Source organism: Lissotriton helveticus, chromosome 5_1, assembly GCF_964261635.1.
Source record: "Lissotriton helveticus chromosome 5_1, aLisHel1.1, whole genome shotgun sequence".
Lineage (NCBI taxonomy): Eukaryota > Metazoa > Chordata > Amphibia > Caudata > Salamandridae > Lissotriton > Lissotriton helveticus.
The window spans coordinates 1,226,255,827-1,226,270,756 of record NC_136065.1 but is presented as its reverse complement, the minus strand read 5'-3'; the positions used below and the strand labels follow the sequence as shown (position 1 = coordinate 1,226,270,756).

Here is a 14,930-nt window from a genome sequence, read left to right as displayed (position 1 = left end):
TGAGATCTACATCCTACCCACTTTTGTTGTATTAATTCTCTGTATTGTATTTTATTATTGAATGTATATTTGATCCTCAAATACTGTTTTGTATCATTTTATGCCCAACATTTGGTATGTGTTTTGATCATTTCAATGTTTGACAATCAGATTGTTTTTTATCTGGCTCTTAATATATATTTTTAAACAATAATAAATTAATAATATTTTCTTACACATTTTGTCGTTATTAGCTTAGTACACTGTAGTTTCTGTTATTATTTGTTGTGTTGTACCTGCCATCCTTCAGGGCCTGAGTTGCCTAGGAATTCTTTAATATTTAAAATATTGTTGCCCTACCCTAGGAACTCCCACTAGTTACAGGGGGTCCCCTTTTTATACATTTAAAAGTATCTCCTCTTCTTTGGAAGGGTGTGGTGGGTGGGAAGAAGGTGGGCAATGAGATGGTCTGACCTATGTGGAAAGAGGTAACCACTTTGGGCAGAATAGAGGTCTTAGTGCGAAGGACCACTTTGTCCGGATGAACTGCAAAAAAAGGAGGCTTGGAGGAAAGAGCCTTAGGCTCACTCACCCTGCGAGCAGATGTGATGGCAAGCAGGAAAGTGGTCTTCAAGGTAAGAAGACGAAAAGGACAATTATGTGGTGGCTCGAAGGGAGCACACATTAGGAATGTAAGAACAAGATTCAAGTCCAAATGGGACATTACGAAAGGAGAGGGAGGAAAGAGTAGCGTAATGTCCTTTAGAAATCTATTTATAATCGGAGACTTGAAAAGAGGAGGCTGACCAGGAAGACGCGGAAAGGCAGAGATTGCCGAAAGGTAGCCTTTAAGATTGCCCAGAGCAGAACCCTGCTGGGCCAAAGATAGAATGAAGAGGAGAACCTCTGAACAGGGGCAGAAAGTGGATCCACAGCCTTTGCTGTGCACCTTGCCTCAAACTTGTTCCATCTACAGGTGTATACCATTTTAGTGGAGGGACGCCTGGCTGCCAAGGTGACATTACAGACTTCGGGAGGAAGGTCGAAAGCTGTCAACTGGGGCCGCTCAATCGCCCCGCAAGGAAGTGGAGGATGGACAGGTTTGGGTGGAGGACTGTCCCCTGCTGCTGCGACAGAAGATCCTCCGAAGAGGCAGTCTGATCGGAGGATCGATGGCCATGCTCAAGAGCTCGGGGTACCAGACTCTTCTTGCCTAGTCCAGAGCCATCAGAATGACTCTGGCCAGGTCGTGCTTGATTTTCTTCAGCACTCGAGGCAGAAGTGGTATAGGCGGAAAGGCGTACAGGAGGCTGCAATTCCACTTGCGATGAAGAGTCGCCGAGCAAGTGCTGCCTTGGAAACTCCAACGCACAGAACTGCTGACATTGCGCGTTCTGTCAGTGGTGAACAGATCTAACCAAGGCTCTTGCCACTGCCGAAAGAGAGCTTGCACCACCTCTGAGAGAAAAAGCCATTCGTAATCTATCATGCACCGACGGCTGAGTTTGTCCACGCTGGCATTCAGGGAACCTGCTAGGTGTTGAACCTCCAGGGATATGCCCTGATGTTCCAGCCATGTCCAAAGGCGAAGGGCCTCTTGACATAGGGTCCACGACCCCACCCGCCCTGTTTGTTACTATACCACATGGTGGTGGTATTGTCTGAATACCTGCACTTCTCTTCCTTTGACAGAAGGAAGGAATGCCTTCAGTGCAAGACGGATCGCCCAGAGCTCCAAAAGGTGGAGGTGGAGACCGGACTCCGCCTCCCCCAGGTGGCCATGCCAAGAGTGAGGCATCCATCACTACTGTGAATTCTGGTTGGGGAAGGGAGAGGGATCTGCTGCTGACCCAATTCGGGTCCGTGAGCCACCACTATAATTGACGTGCAGTCCCCTCCGAGATCTGATCGACATCGGAAAGATTCCCCTGATGCTACGCCCAGCTGCAACTTCAGGTCCCACTGCAGAGCCAGCATATTGCCACAGGGCCTGATCCACAAGCCAAATGCAGGAGGCCATGAGGACCAGCAGCCTCAGGATCAATCTCCCCGAAATACAGGATAGAGGCTGAAACATCATAGCTCGAATATCCCTGACTCGTGGATCAGGAGGATAAGCCCGAAACTGAGCTGTATCCAGAACTGCTCCGATGAAAAGGTGCTTCTGAGAGCGAATCAGGTGCGACTTCGGCACATTGATAGTGAACCCCACTGAGTGCAGGAGGTCTGTCGTAGTCTGGAGGTGGGAGACAACAGTCTGGGTCATCGAGAAAGACTGGAACCCCTGATCTGCGCAGATGAACTAAGACGACCGCAATCACTTTAGTGAACACCCGAGGGGCACTGGTTAGGCCAAAGGGGAGCACGGTACACTGAAAATGTTTGTGGTCTATTGTGAACCATAGGTAACGCCTTTGGGCTGGCAGGACGGGGATTTGAAAATAGTGATCCTGAAAGTCGAACGCAACCATCCAGTCTCCGGGATCGAGAGCAGACAGGACCGGAGCCAACATGAGCATTTTGAACTTCTCCTTCCTGAGAAAGCAGTTGAGGGCCCTGAGGTCTAAGATAGGATGAGGCCTTTGTCCTTCTTGAGTACCAGAAAGCAGTAGGAGTAACACACAACCTATTTCTGGCACAGGGACCCTTTCGATAGCTCCCTTGGCCAAGAGAGCTGCAACTTCCTGGAGGAGAAGGGCCAAGTGATCCTACGACATGCAATGGAGTGTTGGTGGCATGGAGGGAGGGGTAGTCTCGAAGTGGAGGGAGCAGCCCCTTGAGACTACCTACAAAACCCACCTGTCTGACGCGATGCATTGCCATTGGGGGGGTGATGGCAAATCCTGCCGTCCACTGGTCTCTGGTGGCCCTGAAACGTTGGAATAGGAGGGTTTGGAGGCTGCTGCAGGGGGGCATGGGTCGACTGGCCCACCCGCTGGACCCCAAACATTCGTCCCTGGGTCCCACGTCTGCACCAGAGTGTTGAGTCCGCCTTGTCGCCAAACAGGCGACGGCCAATAAAAGGGCAAGTTCAAAAGGGTGGATTGGACATCCCCAGAGAAACCAGATGCCCTCACCCAGGAGTAGCGCAGCAAGGCTACTGAGGTGGAAACTAATCTCCCTAGAGAGTCTGCGGTATACAGCCCACACTGAATGGCGAACTTAGCTGCGTCTTGACCCTCTGCCACTGCGCAGGTGAGAACGGCCTGGGCCTCCTCCGGGCACTGCCGCAGCACATGCGCAACAGTATCCCACACTGTGAGCACAGTCCTGGGCACACGTGGTGAGGGTATTATAGAGTTAGTATAAATGTTTTTCACAATTTTGACAAAGCGGAAGTCGACACCAGTGTAGGTTTTGAAAAAGTTTTTTTAATCACAAGGCAACGACTGTATTGAACCAAACAACCAGCTGACACATGTTTCGTCACAAGGAGATATCCTGTGACTCTTCAGGGCTGTTCTGAGTTGGAAGAAGTAGGAGAGCAGACCCCATGTAACCGGTGATAATTCCAACCCGGTCTGGGGTATGCGATGTGCTAGAATTGGAGGACGTTGGGGGTGGCGCTGAGTCGGCGAGAAATCCTGCATCAAGAACAAGATGCGGTTGGACCGTGGGGGCCCCAGAATAATATTCGTAGGTTGTGGTATCAGTTAGAGCGGCCAAAGCGGATGAGCGGTGGCGGCCGATGAGCGTGTAGCGCCCAAGTTTGAGTGAGTAGGTGTCCAGTGGCTGCGCTGGAGACGGGGTAGAAGCGCCGGGTAATGGCGGTAGTGAAAAGCCAGGGTGTAACTGAGGCCGTGGCGGTCCGCGTAAGAATGCGTGGTGCGGCAGGTGTGCCTGTGGTCTCGGTTGAGGCGAGGTTCAGCAACACTGGATCTGTAGGGTGGACTGTATGGGAATAACGGCCCAATAAGCATTAAGTGTTCACCGACCGCATCGCTAAGCTGGCGGAAGAAAACATCTTCCCTAGGTGGTCCAGCTTCTTGGATTCCCTATCTGGGGAGCAGTAGGGAATGCTCCCTTAGAAGACTAGGCTTGGACCACCAAGCTCTCGGGGTGGGGTGATGGGAGAGGAAAAGAGGGTCGCCTGGGGCCGGGCGGTGGCATCGAGCAATCCTATCCACAGGAGACCCTGTGCTGGGCTTGGACCAAGTGCTCAGAAGGATGTCTGTGAGGGCTTCATTAAAAGGCAGCAGGGGCTCCTAAGAGGCTGCTGCCGGTTAAAGTACCTCTGTCAGGAGGTTAGTCCTGACCGCCACCATTGGAAGCTCAAGGCCCAAGGTCTCAGCCGCCCTATGCAACACCAGTGCATAAGAAGCTCCTTCCTCCATAGGCTCAGTTCGGGAGGGGGGCATTGCAGGGTCTGGGGAGGTATCCAGACCACTGGCATCACCTCTCTCCAGTCCGGCTCATCAAGCTGGTCAGCAGTCCTATTCACCCTCTTCTGGCTGCCACTCAGGGTGATAGGGAACGCCAGGGATGAACAGCAGTACAAAAGTACCCAACGGCGACAGTACCGACCTCGGTCCGGCACTGGGTCAAATTCAGGGGTAAGGCTAGTGTCTACGTCGGTTGGGGGCACAACCGGCGTTGGGAGCGTCGTCACTGAAATCTGCACAGGGGAAGGTACCGTGAGATCGACCAGTGCAGATCCGGATCCAGGCCTGGATCTTCCCAGGACCTTTGGCGCCGGAGCTGCCGTAATAGAAGGCCCAGATCCCCCAGCCGAGTCCGTGGGCCCCGTAGGCGCACCTACGGAGTGGAGGCAAGAGCAGAGCTGTCCCAGAAGCAGGCTCCAAAGACGGAGCTGGAGAGCAACCCCACTCCGGGTACTGCGTCGTCTGACGGACAGGGAGAAGGCGAAGAGCGACGATGCTTCTTCGCCTTCTTCTTGTGCTTCGACTTACCCGAGGAGTGCAAAGACTTCGATGACGAGTGGTGGTGGCTCCGCACCGGTTCCGAGACCAGGACCTCAAACGACGTGGAGCGGACTGCCGGGCCTCCAAGAGCTTTTGGGAATGCTCCCGCAAAAACTTCAGATTCATGGCCCAGCAGTCGGAGCACGACTTTAGGTCATGGTTGCGTTCCAGGCACGAGGTGCGGATCCGTGACTGACATCAACTTGTGACAGGAGTCACAAGGCTTGAAGTCGGTCCAACAATGGGACATCCCTCATGTTACCAGGGGTTGAACGCTCAAAAAAGAAGTTGAAAAATGTTTATTCAAAAATTGACCAAGTGGCACGCTCTCTCTCTGGATCTGCGCTGGTTGCTGCGGAAAAAAAAATAACTGACGTCAGTGCACAGGGGCGGTGTCTAAGTTGACACTGCGACATCATGCCGGTGACCACAATGGATGCAGAGTCTAACGACGTGCAGGGGTACTGCTACAGAAAAATTCTCCGGATCCAGTCTGACGCCTGGGGGTAATTCTAAGGTAAGGCATCTATAACTAATGGTCTCTTGCAGATAGCTTTCTATCACAAAGCATTAACATGAAACCTAGAAAAGCTGTATGTTGCCTCTGCTATTCTTGTTCTCACAATATCTAGCAAAATCTTACTACATACCAATAGAATGCATCATTAAGAACTTCTCCACCTGAGACACGGATGTGTACTGCAAGCACTATCTGTAAAGTAACCATGTTCCATAAGGTAACAGCCCACAGTAGAACACATTTCCTATGGTGCATTCTACATTCTCTTTACTGATCTGCAGACAACAGGATCTTTGCTTACACATTTTCTTAATAATTTTCTGTTTAAATATAGAAATTAAAGGTACTCTTAACCTCTTTCACTCTGGGCTTCACTTTTTTTAATTCACTGGGTGACTCAACCTTGCACTGCTTTAAGCTCTCAAATCTCTTTTAAGACCAGAATGTAAACATATAAAATGACCACAAAACAAATGTGGGATGGCCTTGCTCACACCATAAATTTTTGGATTTCCGTTTATATGCACACATAAACACACACATTAGTGATGACGGACCAGCATACAACTTCACATGGATGTGCCACTTATGACTGGTCTAGAATAAGAGTTGCATAGCAAGATGTACAACGCTTTTTACCGTGCGCAAACAGGTCTTAAACCCGTTTGTGGATGCTAAAAAGAATGGGACCATGTACAAACAGTATTTTGCGAGTCACAAATAAATTGCGACAAGCAAAATACTGTTTTGAGACTCGCTATTAGGAAGGGACGTTCTCTTCCTAACAGAGGCTGCAGAGCTATGTACCAATGTTTTGCGACTGCAATTGCAAAACAATCGCAAATTACCACCTACTTCAAGTAGGGGTCCACTTCCCCTTTGCAAATGCATGCAATATTATTTTTTAAGGGCAGGCAGTGGTCCTGCCCTCAAGAAATTAAACAAAAACGTTTCGTTTTTTAAAGAAATGCATCCCGTTTTGCTTTAAGGAAAACGGGCTGCATTTTTTTTTTTAAAAAGCAGCTTTATTTAAAATCCGTCTCAGACATGGTGGTCTGCTGAGCCCAGCAGGCCACCATCCGTTGGAGGGCTTCTCATTCCCAATGGACTCGCAAATTGTGAGAGGCTCATTCATGTACACGAGCCTTGCAATTTGCAACCCCATTGGGAATTGCAAACAGTGTTAAACACACTGTTGTACATGCCAAATAGCACCACACAATTTGAGAGGCGGTATTTGGCAGGTCCTACATCTGGCCCTCAGTGTTTCAAATTGGGAAATGCACTGACCTGAGTATTGCCTCTGCATTGACTATGCAGCCAACCGTCACAAACGAAGATGAAAATCATACCTGGACGTAAAACGTACGGGAAGTCGTCACAATTTCAAAGAGGTTATCCCTCATCATGATGTCACTGTAAGAAAAGAGAGATGATATTTAAGGCATTCAGAATGCTGACTGGCACAAGAGAGAGAAAGAGTGTAGTAGGAAGATGACAATGCTGCAAACCTGTAAATCTCGCTGGGTTTAAAATGTAACAGTTTGCGGTCTAGTGGTGTCATCGGCCCCCAATTCTAATGCACTGCTACTTAGAGTCAAGTGTTAAATTCCCAAATAGCATTTGACTCTCACATGGCAGCAAGGTCTAGGACACAATAATTGTTCAAGTAGGTGGTGTGAGGTTGGCCATGGCCTACGACTGACTGTGGCAAGTACACCTCCCCTGAATCGCAGGTAAAGTTTGTGGGAATGGAGAATGGGTATATGAAAATATGTGTCCTGCAAGTCCAATGACACATTTCAGTTGCCTAGGTCGCAAGCAGGGAAGACGGGATCTGGGCCAGAGTAAGCATTTTGAATGAATATGCTACTTACTAGTATGCATCTGTTCTTGGCATGTAGGGCTGCTGACATTCATATCTATGGCATAGATCGGCGCCTAGTGTTGGGTCCGGATGATTGCACATTGTTGTCCTGGAAGAGTCTTCGAAGTATCACAAGATAGGTGGCTCCTCCCCTGGACTACAGTGCGCATGGGCATCGACTCCATCCCCAGATTGTTTTTAGCCATTGTGGCAAAGATGGAGTGTAACAGTGTGAGCGATGACCATGCTAAGAGTAAGTGTAAGTGCTGCAGCCGCTACAGGCGCCGGGGAGGAGGGCGGGCGATATGAATGTCAGCAGCCCTACATGCCAAGAACAGATGCATACTGGTAAGTAGCATATTCAGTTCGAGGCATGTGGGCTGCTGAATTCATATCTATAGCATAGAATATATAGCAGTTCCTCCATTAGCGGCGGCCGCCTGTGCCAGCTGCAGCAGTCTGAAAAAGTGTTTTGAGAACAGTCTGCCCTACAGCTGCTTGGAGTGCACATCTACACAGTAGTGTTTAGTAAATGTGTGTGGGGTAGACCATGTGGCTGCTCTACAAAAGGGATATTTCCAAGGAAAGCCATGGAGGCCCCCAACCTGGGGGTGGAGTGGGCTCTTGGGGGGATTGTTAAAGTGCGCTTAGCTTTCTGATAGCAAATCTGAATACACTTAACAATCCACCTGGCTATACCCACTTTGGACATGGGGCTGCCTTTGTGTTGTGCGGAAAAGGCAACAAAGAGTTTTGTCTTCCTAAAATCTTTGGTCCTATCAATGTAATACATCAAAGCTCTTTTGACGTCAAGAGTGTGGAGCATGCGCTCTGCCACTGTCTCTGGATTTTGGAAGAACACCGGCAGTTCAATAGTCTGATTGACATGGAACTGTGAAACCACCTTTGGAAGAAATTTAGGGTTAGTGCGCAGCACCACCCCGTTGCAGTGAATTTGTATGAATGGCTCTTGTACAGCCAGTGCCTGGAGCTCACTAACACGTTGCAGTGACGTAATGGCTATCAGGAAAGCCACTTTCCATGTTAAGAACTGAATCTCGCATGAATGCAGAGGCTCAAAAGGTGGACCCATTAGTCGGGTGAGCACCACATTAAGATTCCATCCAGGAGCAGGTGGGGTCCTGGGAGGAATGACTCGTTTGAGTCCCTCCAGAAAGGCTTTAATGGCAGGCACTCTGAAAAGGGAGAGATGCTGCCTGTTTTGGAGATAAGCCGCTATGGCGGATAAATGTATGCGAATGGAAGCATATGCCAGATTGCATTTGTAAAGATGTAATAGATAACAAATGATGTTGTGTGTGGACGCGTCAAGCCGGTTTATGTTGTGGTCTACGCAATAAACGACAAACCGCTTCCACTTAGCTGCATAGCATGCTCTGGTGGTGGGCTTTCTTGCCTCCCGTATGATATCCATGCAGTCTGGAGGCAAGTTGAGGTAGCCAAACTCTAAGACCTCAGGAGCCAGATCGCCAGGTTGAGCTGTTGCGGATCTGGGTGCTGAATGTCGCCATGGCTCTGCGTCAAAAGTCTGGGTGTGAGGTGCAGTCTTTGATGCGGTACCACGGAAAGTTCTAGAAACGTGGTGTACCATGGTTGGCGTGCCCACGTTGGAGCAACCAGGATGAGCGTCATCGAGTGTTGCTTTAGCTTTCGTGCCACCAGCGGTATTAGAGGTGCTGGGGGAAAAGCGTACGCAAATTTGCCTGACCAGTTCATCCATATCGCATTGCCCTGCGACTGTGGGTGCGGGAACCTGGCGGCAAAGCTTTGGCATTTTGCGTTTTCCCGTGTGGCGAACAGGTCTATCTCTGGATGACCCCACTGCTGGAAGTACGGGCGGAGCACTGATGGATGTAGCTCCCACTCGTGCATTTGGTGGCTGTACCTGCTGAGCAGATCCGCCATCTGATTGTAAATGTAAATGTAAATGTAAATGTATTGGACTTGTAAAGCGCACGGCTGCCCGTAAGCGTCCCGGCGCTTGCTTAGGGAACCCGTCCTGGTATTCCCCTGTGAGAAGCCCCGGCAGGGTGTCCACAAGGTGAAAGCCAGGCATCCCGCCGCGAGGGGCCTAGTGGAGATTAAGCAAGCTATTGCCCCGAGTCGCAGAGTGTGACCCCGTGAGTTGAGTAGGCACCAGAGCGAGAATTGTCGAGTCCGTGGAATTTTTGAGCCCGAGACCCGCCGAGGCGGGGAATCGAACCCTGGTCCACGGTCGATCTCAGCTTCCGGGTCTGCCGCCTCTAACCACTGAGCCACGCTTCTCCTTGCCGGGGAGGTGTTCCGCCATGAGGAAGATGTTCCTCTGAATGGCCCACTTCCACATGCTCTGAGCCAGATGAGACAACTGTGGAGAGTGTGTACCTCCCTGCTTCTGAATGTAGTACATGGCCGTCATGTTGTCCGTCCGGATCAACACGACCTTGTTGCACAGATGTACCTTGAATGCTTTCATCGTCATGAAGATTGCCATCAGCTCTAGGTGGTTGATGTGCATCTTCTTTTGCTGCGTTGTCCATAGTCCCTGCACTGTGTAGTGGAGTACATGAGCTCCCCAACCCTGGAGAGATGCGTCCGTTGTTAGGATGATCTGTGGCACAGGCTCCCTTGCAAAGGTTGTGTGGATTCCACCAATGCAGAGAGTTGTATGCACGACCGGTCACCAACACTAGGTCCTTTAACTGTCCGTGAGCCTGATTCCACTGACGTGCTAAGCACTCTTGAAGCGGACGCATATGTAGTCTTGCGTGCGGGACTATGAAGATGCAGGAGGCCATCATGCCTATCAACTGCATGAACACTCGTGCTGGAAGCGAGTGTTGCGGTCTGAATTTCTGTATCAGCAATTGAATGCTGTTGATCCTCACTGAATTTGGCTGCGCGGTGGCTGCCAGAGTGTTTATTGTCGCGCCTAGATACTGCCGCACATGGGCGGGCTGAAGGTGTGACTTTGGATAATTTAGTGAGAATCCCAGATCGTGAAGAAGGTGAATGGTGTGGGACATGTTGGCAGAGCACAGAGCACTGCTGGGCCGACTTCGCTTGGACAAGCCAGTCGTCCAAATAAGGGTAGACGTGCACGTTTTGTCTCCGGAGGTGCGCAGCCACTGTCGCCAGGCACTTTGTGAACACCCTGGGCGCTGTGGTTACTCCGAAAGGGAGGACTTTGAACTGGTAATGCTGATTCTGAATGGTGAATCGGAGTTATTTTCTGTGTGACGGATGTAGTGGAATGTGAAAATATGCATCTTTTAGATCTAATGTTGCGAGGAAATCCCCCTGATTGAGCAACGGAAGAACTTGCTGCAGTGTGAGCATATGAAAGTGTTCTGATAGAATGTACTGGTTTAGGGGACTAAGGTCCAGTATGGGTCGAAGGGACCCGTCTTTCTTTGGAAATCAAGAAGTACAGGGAGCACACACCTGTGCCTCTTTGGTCCAGTGGTACGAGCTCGATTGCCCCTTTTTGCAGCATGACGAGCACCTCTTGCTGCAATAAGTGCAAATGCTCTGTGGACATAGGACGGTGCTTTGGGGGTATGTTGGGTGGAGTGGATGTTAACTCCAGACAATAACCGTACTGGATAAGCTTTCTGACCCACCTGTCTGTGGTGATGGATTTCCAGACTGGCAGGAACTGTTGGAGTCTCCCCCCGACTGGTGTTGTATGGTCGGGGGGCAGTGACAAGGAGTCACTGTTTGTTGGCGGCAGAGGATCGGAAGCTGTTGTTTCCACGACCTCTGCCTTTGGCGCTGTTTCCGCGATAGCCACCTCTACTCTGCTTGTTGTATGAGGTTTGCGCTCCACTCTTAGTGTACTGTGTTTGCTGGGACAGCTGGCCTCTGGAAACACCTCTATTGCTTGAGCGACGAAAAGAACTACCCCTGAACTGCTGGGACTGGAGAGCCCCCATAGACTTTGCAGTCTCGGTGTCTTTTTTGATTTTTTTCCAGGGTGCTGTCCACCTCAGGTCCAAATAAGTGATCAGGGTTTACAGGCTGATTTAGGATGGTGGTTTGTATGTCCGGCTTGAACCCGGAGATTCTGAGCCAGGCCTGACGCCGCAGCATTACACTTGTGTTAATGGCCCTGGCCGCGGTGTCCGCCGCGTCCAGTGCACACTTAATAGAAGCATTGGAGATGAGTTTCCCTTCTTGAATAAGCATCTCTGCTGCCTCCCTATATATTCATCTGGCAAGTGTTGTAACAGGGTTTCAAGGGTATCGTAATATGCCCTGTCATATCTGGCCAAGAGTGCCTGAGTGTTAGAAATGCGCCAGATATTGGCTGCTTGAGCCGCCACCCTCTTCCCTGATGCTTCTAGCACTTTAGATTCTTTGTCAGGGGGAGGAGCATCACCAGTAGTCTATGAATTTGCCCTCTTCCGGGCATTAGAAACAACTAGAGAGTCCAATGGCAACTGGCCCTTGATGTAGGTAGGGTCGCCAGGCGCCGGCTTGTACTTTTTTTCAATTCTTTGGTTTATAACCCTGGCACGTGTGGGTACTTTAAAAATGTCTGCAGCATGCTTCAAGACACTCTTCAATATAGGTAGAGTCTTTACGGTCTTTTCAGAGGTGGAAAATGTGTCAAACAGAAAGTCCACTTCAATAGGGTCAGCATGGAGCTGGACGTCATGGTTTTTGGCTGCCCTCTCAATAAGCGCAATAAATGCCGCAGAGTCCTCAGTAGGTGAGGTTTTGACAGTATACACTTGAGTGTCTGGGGCAGTTTGTGGATCCCTGGGTCTGCAGCATCTGCCCATGTGTCATGTTGATCTTCAGGATCAGTGTCGGCAGGGTAGTTATACTCATCATAGTCACCGTCCCAAGCCTCCACATCTGAGTAAGTGGGTGAGATTGGGGCAGTGTCCTGACCACGTGGAGTTATTAGTTCAACAAGAACAGGGGAATCCGTGGAATCCTTTTTCTTCTTCAAAGGAATTGTGTAGGACTCCATAGGCTGTGCTGGTGTGATCTTTCGCTTGTAAATGGAAAGTTTACCGGTGTCGGCGTCGATAAATTGTTCCGACTGCTCCTCCAGCAGGGGTTGTCGATGCTTTGTGCCTACAACTGCGGGGGTAGGCTTTGGCCCCGTGGTCACCTTCATGGACGCCTCGACGACCTTCTTGGGCGCAAACGCCTTCGGCGCCACTTTCGGCGGCAGCGTGAACTGAATCGGCGCCGTCGACTTTTGCGGTTTTGCGGCAGGCTTCAACGTGGAAGTATACTTCGGATTGACAGCGGAAGCCTTGTCCTTGATGCGTTTTAATGAGTCCGACACCTGCTTAGTGAAGGATGCGGACGGCTGTGTCGACTCGACAGGTGCCTTCGCGCCACCACCATGCGCGGACTCGAAGCTCGCAGTACTTTTGGCCTTCTCTGTCCGACGCGCAGGATCGACAACCTTTGTAGTTCCGAGTCCCGACGGCCCTCGGCGCCGAAGTCTTCGGGTCGACGACCTTGACCGTGACAAGCATTTTCGGTGTCCCAGTCTTCGGCTCGACGCTCTTGAGCGACTTCACCGGCTCGACAACCTTCTTTGGCTTTAAATGCACCAACAGGTCAGAAGACGTGCAGCCGACCAGGGCGACAGGCGCCTTCATCTTCGACGGCGCCTCTATCACTTTCGGTTTTGTCGAGACCGAAGCTTTCTCTTTCGGTTTCGATTTGACCAATGGCGGCTCTTTAGAAGTGTCCGTAGCCGGGCCTGGAGGCAAGACCGTGGAACTGGGTGCAAGATCTTGGGTAAGGCCATGTGGCGATCCCTCGACCTGAGCCATAGCAATTGTCTGAACGGGGCAGAGCTCCTCGCTTGAGCTATCTTCCATGGCCCCATAGGCCCCATCGTCGTCTCCTACCTCGTCGACGATGTCTTCTGCATCGAGCATTTCAACGTCTGCGTCGTAGTTGAAGTCGATCTCTGCCGCTGGATTGGAAATCGGCTCTTGATCGTCTTGCTCGTCTGCCTCTTCTCCCTCGCAATCGAAAATGTACACCGGGTCAGTTGCCGTCTGCTGGGCCTCCTGGCGCGCTATGCGCCGACGTCAAATCGTCTTCTTGGAGCGGAAACGAGAACAGGCCATACAGTTGGCTTCATCGTGATCCGGCGACAGGCACTTGTTTCACACCGGGTGGACGTCGATATGGGGATACTTGGAGTTGCACACGGGGCACCTTTTGAACGGGCTCCGTTCCATGATGGTTCGTCGAATCAGTCTTGTTGCGTCGAATGGGCCTCGAGCACTGAAGAGCCACGCGACTCCTCTGGACGTCCGACTCGGGAACTGAGCCAGAACCGAGCTGGGCACCGATCGCAAGACAATACCGACGATACAGGAAGGCCTTTGGGCCGAAAAGAAAGTTTCTATTGAATTCGAACTAGAGTGAACCAATATGCATCCAAACCCAATGGCGGAAAAAAACAATCTGGGGATGGGGTCGATGCCCATGCGCACTGTAGTCCAGGGGAGGAGCCACCTATCTCGTGATACTTCGAAGACTCTTCCAGGACAACAATGTGCAATCATCCGGACCCAACACTAGGCGGCGATCTATGCTATAGATATGAATTCAGCAGCCCACATGCCTCGAACTATAAGCTTCCACAGAAAGGCATTCAGAGGTCAAATGTCCAAAACAGGTCAGAGACCCCCCCCCCCATCCTTTTTTGGCACAAGGAAAAACAACAATAAGAACCCTCTCCTCTTTCAAAGTTCAATATACTCTTTATACCTCCATTGGACAGAAACACTCCCACTTCCGGAAGAAGAATGGACAAATAAACTTCTGAAACCCTCTCCGATATGGAGGAAAGTTTGGTGGCGCATAAAGAAAACGTAAGGCATAGCCCTGCTGAACAGTTTGTAAGATACATCTGAAAGACATGATGAACTGCTAACCTGGGAAGAAATGTTAAATCCTGCCTCACATTGTATTGGCATGTGTCACTAGTGGTTTTGTGGCTGTTGCCACAGGGAAGGGGCAGACCATGCCCACAGCCTTGAAAGGACTGAGGGTGACTGCTGTACTGGTAGGGAAGACAGTTGCTGTCTATACGCCAACCCGCTCGAATAGGCCCTGAATGTTTTGAACTGGAGTAGAAACTGCTTGGCAGGAGTCCAAAGACCCCGAAAGTGTGCCATGACTTTACTCTCTCCATGCAAAAGGCTTGTACATTGCTGGAACATCATGTGGAGCACATCCACTTGTGTTAGCAAAGCACAAAGCTGCTACCAACTGCCCTTTCCAAGCAATTGGTAGTATCTATGTCAGAACATTCACATATTTGGCTAGGTCTTGTCCAACATGAACTGTCTGACCCAGAGTGGCCTCAATGTCCACCAGCACCGTCGCCAGTATCCACAGGGCATGCATATGGAGACCCCATTGGCAGACTCAACCAACCTCAATGTTAGACTGGTGAAGGAAAGGATAATGTTACTTACCCAGTAAGCATCAGTTCTTGGCATACACAGCTGTAGATTCACACGCTTTGCATACTCCTGCCATCTAGTGTTGGGTCCAGATATTTGCAATTTGTTTTTCTTCTAAGAAGTCTTTCCTAGTCACGAGGTAAGGTGACTCTTCCTTTCAGTGACAACGCGCATGGGCATTGACG

General features: G+C 50.4%; 1 protein-coding gene across 4 annotated transcripts in view; it reads right to left on the bottom strand.

The window, feature by feature from the left end:
- Positions 1-14,930, bottom strand: part of PLEKHA1 (pleckstrin homology domain containing A1) — a 486,448-nt gene that overhangs the window by 131,191 nt on the left and 340,327 nt on the right. For all 4 annotated transcript variants that reach the window (XM_078643947.1, XM_078643949.1, XM_078643950.1 and 1 more), the window contains exon 10: positions 6,774-6,837. In XM_078643947.1, coding sequence (XP_078500073.1) covers positions 6,774-6,837 — 64 coding nt within the window. The remainder of the gene's footprint in view (positions 1-6,773; positions 6,838-14,930) is intronic.